This window comes from Osmerus eperlanus, chromosome 10, assembly GCF_963692335.1.
Source record: "Osmerus eperlanus chromosome 10, fOsmEpe2.1, whole genome shotgun sequence".
In the NCBI taxonomy this organism is placed as follows: Eukaryota; Metazoa; Chordata; class Actinopteri; order Osmeriformes; family Osmeridae; genus Osmerus; species Osmerus eperlanus.
In genome coordinates this window covers 4,904,671-4,917,086 of record NC_085027.1, presented here as the reverse complement: position 1 = coordinate 4,917,086, position 12,416 = coordinate 4,904,671, and the positions used below count along the sequence as shown (strand labels likewise).

At 45.1% G+C, this 12,416-nt stretch overlaps 1 protein-coding gene across 2 annotated transcripts in view; it reads left to right on the top strand.

Moving 5' to 3' along the window:
* The window catches only part of tln2a (talin 2a), a 65,524-nt gene extending 55,377 nt beyond the window's left edge, over positions 1-10,147 (top strand). Inside the window, exons 45-58 of one of the 2 annotated variants that reach the window (XM_062471037.1) lie at positions 81-227; positions 1,044-1,210; positions 1,825-2,008; positions 2,279-2,404; positions 2,577-2,642; positions 3,305-3,421; positions 3,583-3,768; positions 3,880-3,987; positions 4,317-4,422; positions 5,114-5,238; positions 6,418-6,606; positions 6,704-6,886; positions 6,993-7,118; positions 7,346-10,147. In XM_062471037.1, coding sequence (XP_062327021.1) covers positions 81-227; positions 1,044-1,210; positions 1,825-2,008; positions 2,279-2,404; positions 2,577-2,642; positions 3,305-3,421; positions 3,583-3,768; positions 3,880-3,987; positions 4,317-4,422; positions 5,114-5,238; positions 6,418-6,606; positions 6,704-6,886; positions 6,993-7,118; positions 7,346-7,474 — 1,959 coding nt within the window. In that variant the 3' untranslated portion in view covers positions 7,475-10,147. The remainder of the gene's footprint in view (positions 1-80; positions 228-1,043; positions 1,211-1,824; positions 2,009-2,278; positions 2,405-2,576; positions 2,643-3,304; positions 3,422-3,582; positions 3,769-3,879; positions 3,988-4,316; positions 4,423-5,113; positions 5,239-6,417; positions 6,607-6,703; positions 6,887-6,992; positions 7,119-7,345) is intronic. The other variant, XM_062471038.1, reaches the window with a different exon arrangement.
* The last annotated feature ends 2,269 nt before the right edge of the window (positions 10,148-12,416 follow it).

The window sequence follows — 12,416 nt, the reverse complement described above, 5'->3', positions numbered from 1 at the left end:
ACTTTGTAGGGCACTTTGGATAAAAGCGTCTGCTAAATGATTCAAATGTAAATGTAACCCAGTCCTGCGCTCCTCTCCAGATTGGCTTCCAGATCAAGACCCGCGTGCAGGAGCTAGGCCACGGCTGCATCCACCTGGTCCAGAAGGCCGGGGCCTTGCAGGTCACCCCCTCCGACAGCTTCACCAAGAGGGAGCTCATTGAGTGTGCTCGCGCTGTCACAGAGAAGGTACTGGAACAACTGTCCACTGGTTCAGCACGCTCTAGCAGTTGATGTGGAAGACCCTGAGCTTTTCCTTTGTGCCCCAGAGGAATCATACAACACTCAAGGTCCTAAATAAAGGTTTTCCTGCGTGTGTTGCAACTTTTACGGAAGCATCCATTTTTACAACTGTTTGAATTGGTGGCTGGGGTAATAGGAATCTTCAGTTCCCCTCAATAATGCATGATAAGTATTCCACAGGCATTAAATCAATGCGGTGATCTTTCAGTTTGCAGTTTAAAACAAAAATGCTGAACCAAAATGATTTCTTCCGAGAAAAAGCTTAGGCATCAGTATTTTTTGCATTGATGCGCTTATCGTAAAAATATGCTTCTTTAAAGAGAATGTCGGAAGTGAACACTTGGTGTCTTTTAATGTGAACGTTTTTCATTCGGCATGAAATGTCTAATGATATTGAGCGTTCTCTCAATCCTTTCCAGTGAATTCAATGGTTTTCACACATCCCTTTGTATGCATGTCCTCGACTGTTTGTGCTAATCTGTTTGCCTCTAGACTAATGGAAACAATCCTTGCAGCTTGAGTAAACTATTATTTTCCCCCGTCTATCAGAGTGAAAAAGGAACGTGTTCACTCAAAAGTGTGGGCAGAGCTGAGCTTAAACACCCATTCAGCCGTCACACTGACCTCTCCCAAGTTCTCAAGAACTGTTGTTTGCTGCTGACACTATTCAACCTTGTCATGAAAAATAATGAGGTTGAAAGCCCACCAAAATGGGTTGCCATCTCAGTCCGTCGTTTGTGAATGTCGTGTGTGTTTCCACAGGTGTCCATGGTGCTGTCTGCCCTGCAGGCTGGTAATAAGGGCACTCAGGCCTGCATCACGGCCGCCAGCGCCGTGTCGGGCATCATCGCCGACCTTGACACCACTATCATGTTCGCCTCAGCGGGCACCCTCAACGCCGAGAACGACGAATCGTTTGCGGACCACAGGTGGGATTGTCGATGATGGGATGTTTAGATGTGTGGAACTGTCTGTATGTCTCTTTGTTTGTGTCTGTGGGTCTCGGTCTGTGGGTTTCTGGGTCCAGAGTGTGAGTGCAGAGACTGGAATCAGGCTCTAGGCCATCCCCGCCCCTTTCCCTCAGTGACAGGAAGACATATTACCTGGTGATCACAGTGGAGGAAATGGCTTGAGTTAGAATCTACAAATCACCCTCACTGAAATGAGAGGAAGTCTCCCAGCACTGGAGGCCATATAACTTACCTGCAGTCTGCCTTTGATAGTCGTTAGAGAATGAAGAGGTAATCCATTTGAAGAATATCAGTTAGACAGAATAGAGGTATAACTTTTGATGTTATTTCCCCTCATAGCAGTTTTAAAAGGCCTTTTGCTGTGTTAGCTAACATTTCACAATGATAACTGTTACCATCTGTTTTTCGTCTGTCTCTCTCTGTCCGTCTCTCTCTGTCCGTCTCTCTGTCCGTCTCTCTCTTTCTCTCTCTCTTTCTCTCTCTCTCTCTCTCTTTCTCTCTCTCTTTCTCTCTCTCTTTCTCTCTCTCTTTCTCTCTCTTTCTCTCTCTTTCTCTCTCTTTCTTTCTTTCAGGGAGAACATATTAAAGACAGCCAAGGCTCTGGTTGAGGACACCAAGATGTTGGTGTCTGGAGCAGCCTCTGGTCAGGACAAGCTGGCCCAGGCCGCCCAATCATCTGCCAAGACAATCACCCAGCTAACTGACGTGGTGAAGCTGGGAGCGGCCAGCATCGGCTCCGATAACCCTGAGACACAGGTCGACTTATCACTCTGGATTTTTTAAACCTTTTTATATTTTATTTAGCATGTTAAACATGATTAGGCATTTGTAACAAATAGAGCTTTTACGATCAGATTGACAGTGAATCAATTAGTTGTGGTAAAAAAAAGTGACAAGACCTAACAAATTGTTATTTCTTTATCCTTGTCTTACAACCGTACAGTACAAATATTTACACGGCCGAGTATGCTCATTTGGTTTGTATTTCGGTCTGCTGTTTCTCATGTGTTCCCTGTCTCTCTGTAGGTGGTCTTGATAAATGCGGTCAAAGACGTTGCCAAGGCCCTCGCCGAGCTGATCGGCGCCACCAAATGTGCGGCAGGGAAGGCGGCCGACGACCCGTCCATGTACCAGCTGAAGAGCGCCGCCAAGGTAACGCTACTTCTCCTCGGCATGTCGTCTGAAGCCAGTCTAGTGTTGGGGCACCGCAGCTGTAGCTGGAAAGGATATTTGTACTGGAAACTCGTGGCATTTGTTATCCATTGTTTGACCTGCTGCACTTTTGTTTAAACTAGTACCGTTAAATACTGTAATCCACACCTAGTCCTCCTCCAGAAACATGGCTGAAGGACATGGCGTTCCTCCCAACTCTGATATTAACGGTGTTCTGGTGAGCTCTCCTGGGTGAAAGGCATGCCGTGTGCATAGCAGCCATCCCCTCCTCCCTCCAGGGACAAGCCATTAATCAGTCGCCTCCGCCCCAACCCCACACCATGCCATCAGCATGCCGTAATCTCATAGCTCGTCAATGACCCCCGTCAAGTCAATTGGCAGCGAGTTCCGAACTTGCTGCGCTCTCCCCTAGCAGCAGCATGTGGTGGAGGTGGAGTTTTAACAAGACTCAAAGTAACCCTGGGACAGGGTGATAACAGACTGGGTTTCTGTGCCCCCGAGATGAGCAGGTTCTGTGTGGGGTTCCTCCTAGCTCCGACCATTGAGTGCTGTGGGGTTTGTTACGTGGCAGGTGTGCTCCCCCTACCTTTCAATTCCCTGAGGCTCAACCCCGATTACGTGACCCTCGATTCTAGATAGATATTGAAAAAAATCCCTTTCCATTGTTCTTTAGGTCCCCTCTATATACTCACTCAAATTAACACAAAATGACACAAAACAAGCAGTCTATTCATGCTAGTCTCTGCTCAAGCCTCTGTGTAATAAAATTCACCTGAGCTCTTTCTCTAGCCAAGATGATGGCTTAGTGCCCCCGGTGGCTGTAGGTGGAACAACATCCCATAGTGAAGTGTCTCACCACCTCTCCTCCACTGATCCCAGGTGATGGTGACCAACGTGACCTCCCTGCTGAAGACTGTCAAGGCCGTGGAGGACGAGGCGACCAGGGGGACCAGGGCTCTGGAGGCCACCATCGAATGCATCAAGCAGGAGCTTACGGTAGTCAAACACTAAACGCTTTGGTGTGTGTGTGTGTGAGGCCATGTGGGGGTTCAGAGGGAAATTAACTTATCAGCCTAACAAATGGGCAGAAATTGTATAATCTTAAAAAAGTGCAGACATACACTGACAAATTTTAACCGTGTTTTTCTCCGGAGCAGGTATTCCAGTCCAGGGATATCCCAGACAAGTCAACCACTCCCGAAGAGTTCATCCGCATGACAAAGGGCATCACCATGGCGACAGCCAAAGCGGTGTCGGCAGGAAACTCTACGAGGCAGGAGGACGTGATCCACACCGCCAACCTGAGTCGCAAGGCCATCTCTGACATGCTGACCACGTGCAAGGTCCTCATCCACCTGTATTGGCCTGAACGTCACCACTACCACTCTGCTGTACCCTGTAGGCGCTCCTGTGACCTTTGGCCTCTGACGCTGTAGTATCTCTTGTTCCCTCAGCAAGCGGCATACCACCAAGAAGTGAACGAGGAGGTGAGGAGCCGGGCACTGATGTTCGGAGCTGAGTGCACTACAGGTTACATCGACCTACTAGACCATGTTCTGCTGGTGAGTTACAAGTTGAAGTTTCAGGTTTATTGCAATTTGTAAGTAGAGGTACATTGGATTGATTTGGTCCTGATTCTTTTCTGAACAATATGTAGCTGATGTGGTATAATTTCATTTGTTTGTATTCTCCTTGTTGCATTAACGGAAGACACAAGGCCCTAGTTAATGCAACAAGGATAAAACAAACAATGGAAAAAAATGAAACCACACCGGCGACAAACACCATGCCATAATATATACAAACCCACGCTACACGATTCGCTTCATGTTGGAAGACATCTCTTGGTTGGACAAGCATGTTTCCTGAGTATGTGTGTGTCTGTCCCCAGGTCCTTCAGAGGCCCACGGTGGAGCAGAAGCAGCACCTGGTGGTGCACTCCAAGCGTGTGGCTGGGGCCGTGACCGAACTCATCCAGACCGCCGAGGCCATGAAAGGTAGAGACGACCGCTAGTGCTACTGGAAAACCCAAAACAACACTCCTGTACCCTCCCCTGCAGCACATAACACACTCGATGGGACTGTACAGAAATGTGCGCAGTGCTTTGTGTTTTTTGGCGGAATCAAAACGAAGTTCAGCGCAATGTTTTCACTCCCGAGACTGCAATTGAACCTGTTTGGATGTTCTGTTTATGTTTATGTCTGTGGGTTCCTAAACACTGCTCAGTAACACCCCTGTCTTTCCCCTGTCTCTTGCAACAGACGGAGGTAAGTTGGGAATGCCGCCTGCAAGCCAAGCACTTATAACTCCCTCATGAACCATTTCTACCAGGATTCGCAATCATTTCTCCCCATGGAATGGCACTTTCCACAGGGCCACCTGTGGGTCCATAATGGCTTCATCACCATCCAGCTACGCTCTTCATTTCACTTGACCGTCCCCTCTCTCTCTGTCTCTCTGTGTCTCTCTCTCTCTCTCAGGCAACAGTGCGACACCTTCACGTCCACCTGTGTTTGGCCATCATCTGCCGTGCATGCACAGTTGCACAACCTTTTTGCTCTTGTCCTGTGTATTTCAGTGGTGTGGAGCATGCTTTCTTAAACTCTGCTTTGCGTGTGGGTGGGTCAAAAGGGAAACGTACATCTTTGCATATGTTCACAGTGTGTGTGTGTGTGTGTGTGTTACAGGCACGGAGTGGGTGGATCCGGAGGACCCGACTGTGATAGCCGAGACAGAACTGCTCGGGGCGGCCGCATCTATCGAGGCAGCGGCCAAGAAGCTGGAGCAGCTGAAACCCAGAGCCAAGCCCAAGGTAGGAGACGACATCTCCCACTATGCATCTGCTCCGACCGAGGCCAGATAGAGGCCAACCTCAAGTGCATCTTCTGACTCTGAATCCCCTCCGTCCTAAACTTGTGAGTTGTAGTACAGCAAAAGGACTAGGTTGTTGGATATTTTGAGGACCTCCTCCATAGAAAAGATCACCATCACCAAAAATGTTCATATTCCATATCAATTGTGAAATATCTAGGAAACGGATTCTGTGGCAAATATTGTAGTTCTGTAGCCTGTTTGTCAACGGTGTGCATGCATGTTTTTTTGTATCAGTCCATCTACTCCTTCAGTGTGTGTTTTTGTATGTCGGTGGAGACAAAAATGCACTGTAATTATTGCTCACAGTCTGAGGGTAGTGTTCAGTAGTGTAAATGTAGCTATGGCAACCCCATTCTCTGAAATCAGATATTTGTGTCTTATATTTAGTAGTTTGCAGTGATGTATTGACCTGACTTACCAAGGCCAGACAGTCTGTCTGTACACCCTTATCAGGTTATACAGATGATCAACATTGGTCAGGAGGACCCCCCCCCTTTGTACCATTACTGAACTTCCTACACCCAGTCACCCCCCCCCACCGACTCCATCCATTTTTCCCTTCCCCATCCCACCCTGTTCCCAGTTTTTATTCACTGTATCCCTGGTCAGAGATTTAGACTCCCTCCCATCCCCTCTCTCTCTCCCCCTCTCTCTCTCCCCCTCTCTCTCCCCCTCTCTCTCTCTCTCTCTCTCTCTCTCTCGTGGAAGCCTTCTCTGCAGGGCTCTGTCTGATATGTTTGATATATTAGGTTGTTATTCAGTCCAACTATATATCAAACATATTCCTACAGTGTCCCGCCCTGTCTACAGACATGTGCTCTCTGTGTGTATGTGCGTTTGTGCGCGAGCATATGGAGGTGTGTGACGGCGTGTGTGTGTGAACGCGAGAGCCAGAACTCATGTGGCCCTCATGAGGAGTAGCCCTTGTCCTGTGTTTCTTTCCCTCGCTGGCTCTGTCGTCGTTTTCATCCTGAACACTTGGTTGAAGAGATGGAAGTGCAAAATAATGTATTCCTGACTATGTCCAGATGAAATTATATGGTTGTCTGGTTACTGGGTCATTTCTGCTTCTGACTGTTGCCCCCCTCCCTCCTCCCCTGCCTCCCCCTCTCACCAGCAAGCGGACGAGACTCTGAACTTCGAGGAACAGATCTTGGAGGCGGCCAAGTCTATCGCCGCGGCGACCAGTGCCCTGGTGAAATCGGCCTCTGCGGCTCAGCGGGAGCTGGTGGCGCAGGGCAAGGTGGGCTCCATCCCTGCCAACGCGCTGGATGATGGACAGTGGTCCCAAGGCCTCATCTCTGCGGTCAGTGTCGATACACACACACAAATCCTGTCTGAGAAATCTTGCGGTGCCATATTGGGTTTGAACCCTCTCGTGTTTGTGTTCTCTCTCCCTCCAGGCACGACTGGTTGCGGCCGCCACCAGTAACCTGTGCGAGGCAGCCAATGCCTCTGTCCAGGGCCACGCCAGCGAGGAGAAGCTAATCTCCTCCGCCAAGCAGGTAGCGGCCTCCACCGCTCAGCTCCTGGTGGCCTGCAAGGTCAAGGCAGACCAGGACTCGGAGGCCATGAGGAGATTACAGGTGCATTAGGCTTCTTGAAAGAATAAGAAAAAGGAATATCAATGCTAACAAAAAAGATTGTTTTGTATTAGTGGTGCTGTTATTAATGGCTTGCTTTTCCTCCAAGTCTGCTGGGAACGCAGTAAAGCGGGCTTCGGACAACCTTGTGCGGGCAGCCCAGAAGGCTGCCTTCGACAAGGCAGACGACAATAACGTGGTAGTCAAAACCAAGTTTGTGGGCGGGATTGCACAGGTGAGAATCCAGTGTTTCGTCACACGGTTACCGTCCAGTCTAACAGCTTCTCGCAGGGAAGACTCCATTGTACTGGGTACTTACTTATGTCAAAGCACATAATCAAACGTTCATATCTTTACATACACCATGGCTAATAGTTCTTGTTGCTTAGTGTGGCAGTACTATACTCTGTGCTGACTGAAGCGGTCGGTCAGGTGTAATGAGCCGTCCCGTCTTGTTTCCAGATCATCGCAGCGCAGGAGGAGATGCTGAGGAAGGAGAGGGAGCTGGAGGAGGCCAGGAAGAAGCTGGCCCAGATCAGACAGCAGCAATACAAGTTCCTGCCCAGCGAGCTCCGCGAGGACGACAACTGACAAAGCTGCTACGAGAGTATCCCGCCGCTGTGTGTGTGCGTGCGTGTGGCGAAGGGGGGGTGTATGTGTGGGCGTGTGTCTGTATTTGTAGGCTGCATGGGCTCACCATGCACACAGTGGTGACCTAAATGATTGTTTATGTTGGTGCGTGACGCGGCTCAGCTAAGCTGGCCTTTTGTGTTCCTGCTCTTTCAGCGGGGTTGAAGTCCAGATGTGGACGCCGAAATGTTCCTTTCGATTAGGAATGGTGTTAAAGCTCTAAGATTGTGTACCCATGTTTAAGCTTATCATACTGTACATACTTACTGTGGTACTTTTAACAGCCTACTTGTCTTGCATAATTTACCAAAAAATTGTTCGGAATAAGCATTTAACTGTCAAACTAAATTTGAAAGTACAGTTAACTGAAGAATGAGCGATTTATCTAGAACTGAACATTACTGTGGATCCAAGCCCTTAGACAGAGGAGCATGCAAAATGCTACAAGAAGTACACACCAGACATCCTTATTTTAACACACACACTTCTCTGGTTTGGTACAAATTTTGTGGTGCTTCAGTGCCAATAATTTGACTGATAATTTGGACTGTTGAGGTATTTGGACCATATTGGAGTACAATTAATGTTATTGTAGGGAAATACTAAAGTATTGCAATACAAGCTAGTTAAGACACTTCTCATATAGATATATTGCAGACTTTAAAAAATACCCATTTTAAACTAAGCTTCAAATACAAATGTAGAAATGTTGGTCAGTCTCTTACTATGGGTGTTTTTCTGTGTGATCCCTTAAGACTTATGACATCCTCTGTTCAAGTGTATTACAGTGTTTAACTCCAATAAATGCTCTGACCATAGACACTATAGGGGTTCCTGTACTTTAGATAACGTGTTTGTAGGTAAAGAAGCAGTTTAAGGAGAAATGTACCAGAATTTCTACAGTGAGGTCAGAGAGCTGCATCAATCATACATGGACCATTGCATGCCCAGGTCTCCCATTTCCTACTAAACATTTGCTAGTTTACAGTTACGTTTTGAGCCATTCAGGAAGTTCACGATGCAATAACACTAATGGTGCTTTAGAGGGCGTTGTTGTGTTCTATAACCTCAAGTGTGTCAAGCAAGCCCTTCAAACACATGGACTGCTGTTGGTGGCTACATAGTTCCCCCATCCCTTGCAATATCGAAGAGACGCCGTTTTAGAAACACTATAACGTAAGCAAGGAGTAGGAGTATCGGTTTATCATGCATTGGGATTTTTAGGCAGTTTTGGATTGATGCAAATCATGTGACAAGTGTGAGCCGTCAGCCACAGCAGGGTTTAGCACAAGCGTGTAGTACGTGCTTTCTATAATTCGAAAACTAAACTGTGGAGTGCTTTAGTGACACTGTAGACTTCTTGAATGAGTGGTGCGTCTTTGTCCACTATGCACCATGTACTGTGCTTCTGGTGGTTACTCTTCCCTGCTGGTCGACACGGTTTAACCTCTTTACATGATCCTTTTTATAGAGGGTTTTTTTTTTTTTTTAATGAGTGGCTCCAACACATCTGGATCGCTAGACTACATCTCATGCTTGTGGTGTTTTGCACGTGTCAGTCATTCTAAAGGTGCTCTGTGCGACTTCCTTGGATGTGCTACTGCAATATATTGACCTTTTGCTGACCAGGTTTGATTGTAGTGTTTGGTTCCTTAGTCTTATTGACAGTGAGTGTATGCAGACTAAAGCATATCGAGGTTCTGGTCCAGCGTTGTCCAATGCATGGCTTTACAGATTTTACTCATTTTAGTCACGACCGGAAATGATAGTTGTAGTCTGAGCTGCATATAAAATGACAATAATCCCACACAAACTACAAATAATCCTTTTTGCAGGTATTCTTTTCTTTCGTTTGTGTGAAATTTGGTCTGGAGTTTGTATTTGCTGTTGAACACTGGTCCTCTCATCTGGTATTTGTAGTTTATTAGTGCCTTAGTCTGTAGTCCATACAGCATCCGGTCTGTTTGAGTGACTCTTTTGCCTCCACTGTTGTTGATGAGAGGTACTGATTATAAGTATTGCTTGTATCAATGGGTATTCAATATTGATATCTCACACATTGTCCAGTAGTTTCTTTTTTACATACTCTGCAATTTGCCCCAGTTCTCTGCCTGCTGTGAACATGACTTTGTAGGTTCAAAGAAACGGTACATCTGTCAAAGTTAAATGTATTGCAGTGTAAAAAGTTCCACCAGTATATATAAGAATGTATATTATATATATGAAGACAACGCATTTTTGTACTGCATTCCATGGGCATGTACCCGACACGTTGGTATGTAACTACGGCAAATTGAATTTTTAGGTCTGTTACCTGATGTATGTACCAGTAAAATCACTGAAGTTTTATCGATTTTCAGTTTTCTTATTTTTTTGTCTTTAAGCCACTATAAACTTTTTTTTGAATGATAAAGATAAGGATTTTAAGATGTATCTGTTGCTGTTAAGATTGTAACTTTTAAATGGTATTGAATAATATGTTCATACCTGTATGTTTTTTCCCTCAGCAGAATTCAATGACAGTGAAATGACTACAGTAAAGATGGATATGAAGTAACATACAGTATGTAAACTATTTATCTGGCCACAAGAACGATATTTTTTGTATTCAATGAAAATAAAGGGTTTCAAAGTAAACACACAGGCCTACTTGTGTTCTGTGTGCTGCAAGTGGATATGTGCTTTCAGTATTCAGAAGGACAGGCTAACATTGTGATCCCTGCAATCTCTTGGATTGATCCACAGCTTTGCTCCTTCCTTAGTTTCTCTTCAGAGGGAACACTCAAGCTGGCTTGACCTGACTCACTCTTCTCGATTCTTCATGATGTTATTGTGCGAGTAGTTAACTGTAAAGCACAAAATGTCAGGTACCGTGTCCCACTATTATTCATAAACTGATTATACACAAGTTGATACTGTATTGTAGTATGCATGTTGAGGCCTGGCACCATCATTAAGGCCCAAGCATCACTATAGTTGACAAAGAATGGTCATACCGTACTGGGGTACACCATACATACAGTACACAGATTTAGTAACTTTCCCCTGGTTGTGCATGGAAACTGTGGTTAATCGCTGTTATTTGAAGAAGCCTTGGACACGGGTATTTTTCCTCAAGAGGTCACATTTTGCAGGCAGTGCCCCTTTAAGTGTCTCCCCTGTGGAGTGAAATGGGTCCGATGGTAAGTCTTAGTCAGCAGTGAGCTCTTGTTCTAATTTGGGCTGGACCTGAGACCTGTGCTAATTTTGGCCCCCCCTCTAAAATCTGAGGAGGCAATGTCAATTACACTGGCACAGCTGCTCCCAGTATATGATTAAAGAGACAGTGTCCCCTGCTGCCTTCAACTAACACAGGGGATCTCGCTACTGATTGGTTCCTCTTTAATTTCTGGCTGAATTAAAATGCCTGATCTATATGCACTAGACACAATAATGGTTTGGTTGTCAGGTTCTTTTTAACCATCCAGACTTTGAATGATCAGTTAAAGCCCAGAGTAACAAAGTCCTGTATATCAAAGACTGTTTAGTAAAACATGTATTCAATTAAAGGCATAACATTTTCATAACATTTGTGTGTCTGAACTGTATTACTCCAGTTTACAGAGATCTGTCATCGCTATATTTTTTACTATTACATTTTTTTAACCATAATTACCATACTGTAGTTGTAGTTTATCCCATTATCGAAAATCCCAAACAAGGCATCTTTATTTGATATACAAATAAACTACTATGGCCTACTATGGTATAAACATGTTAAGCTCTTTGAATGTTATGTCATGAATGTGATGTGATGTCAGTCAATCACGTCATAAAGTTGTATTTCCTCTAAGACACCTTAGAGGCAGAATAACATACTAGTGTTGTAACTTGCATTGCCACCTATACTATATGCTGCTGTCAGTGTTCAAATGCAGACCCACCCAAATCACACCCACTTGTCATCCAAATGACTTCAAGCTCCACTCATCCAAACCACAAAATAGTAAACGGGGAAGCTGTTGGCTAGTCATGTGTGTCTTTGTTTCTTATTCCCCATCTCTCTCTGACTCATAGGGTTTGAACAAATCCACACACTTCTGGTTCTTGAGAGAATTTGGAGAAAGTTGAAAGACACCTGTTATTCTTTAAACACCTCATCATACCCTGCGGCAACAGAATATTTATCAGAGTTAAAACAAAAGGTACAATAAATCAAAGTGCATGCAGGCACATAAACAGACGGCCTCAAACTAATTAGGAAAACTTTCAGAGGTCCTGAGGGTCCACACAGTTATTTAGAGATCACAAGTATGTATCTCTCTCCAGTGTTTCAGGAAACATTCACCATACTAGGAATTTTTGGAATGTTTAACCGACATGCTATTGTCAGCCAGGGGCCATGAGACTGATTGAAGAACCTTGTACACAAGCAGATCCCAGTCATTCATTTATATGTCAAATAAATACATTTTACATGCCTATGTAACATACATACAATTACAAACACTATTTGATTGACAGTCAATAGTATGTATTGGATTCCAGGTAAACCTACATAATTGCCCATATTCTGGAATAAGTATGCACAGTTATAGAAGTAAATGTATACTATGACAGAGAGACCCTGTAAACAATTAAGAGTTGTAAACATCACAAACACTGTCTCTCTTTTTATTAGTGGCAGGATGGCATGGATTCTGTTGTGAGCATTTAGGATCTCCGTGCATGAAAGGCATGGCCACCTGTGGTGTTTAACAGTTGGACAAAGCTCAGGCGAACAAGAGTGACAACTGCCACACATTCAAAAAGATGCCCACCCCAAAGCATACCAGAGAGGGATGTCACACATTAGCCAACATGTTAACTTCTCAAACTGTACATCTTGTGTATTGCATTATACAATACATTGTAATACATTTTG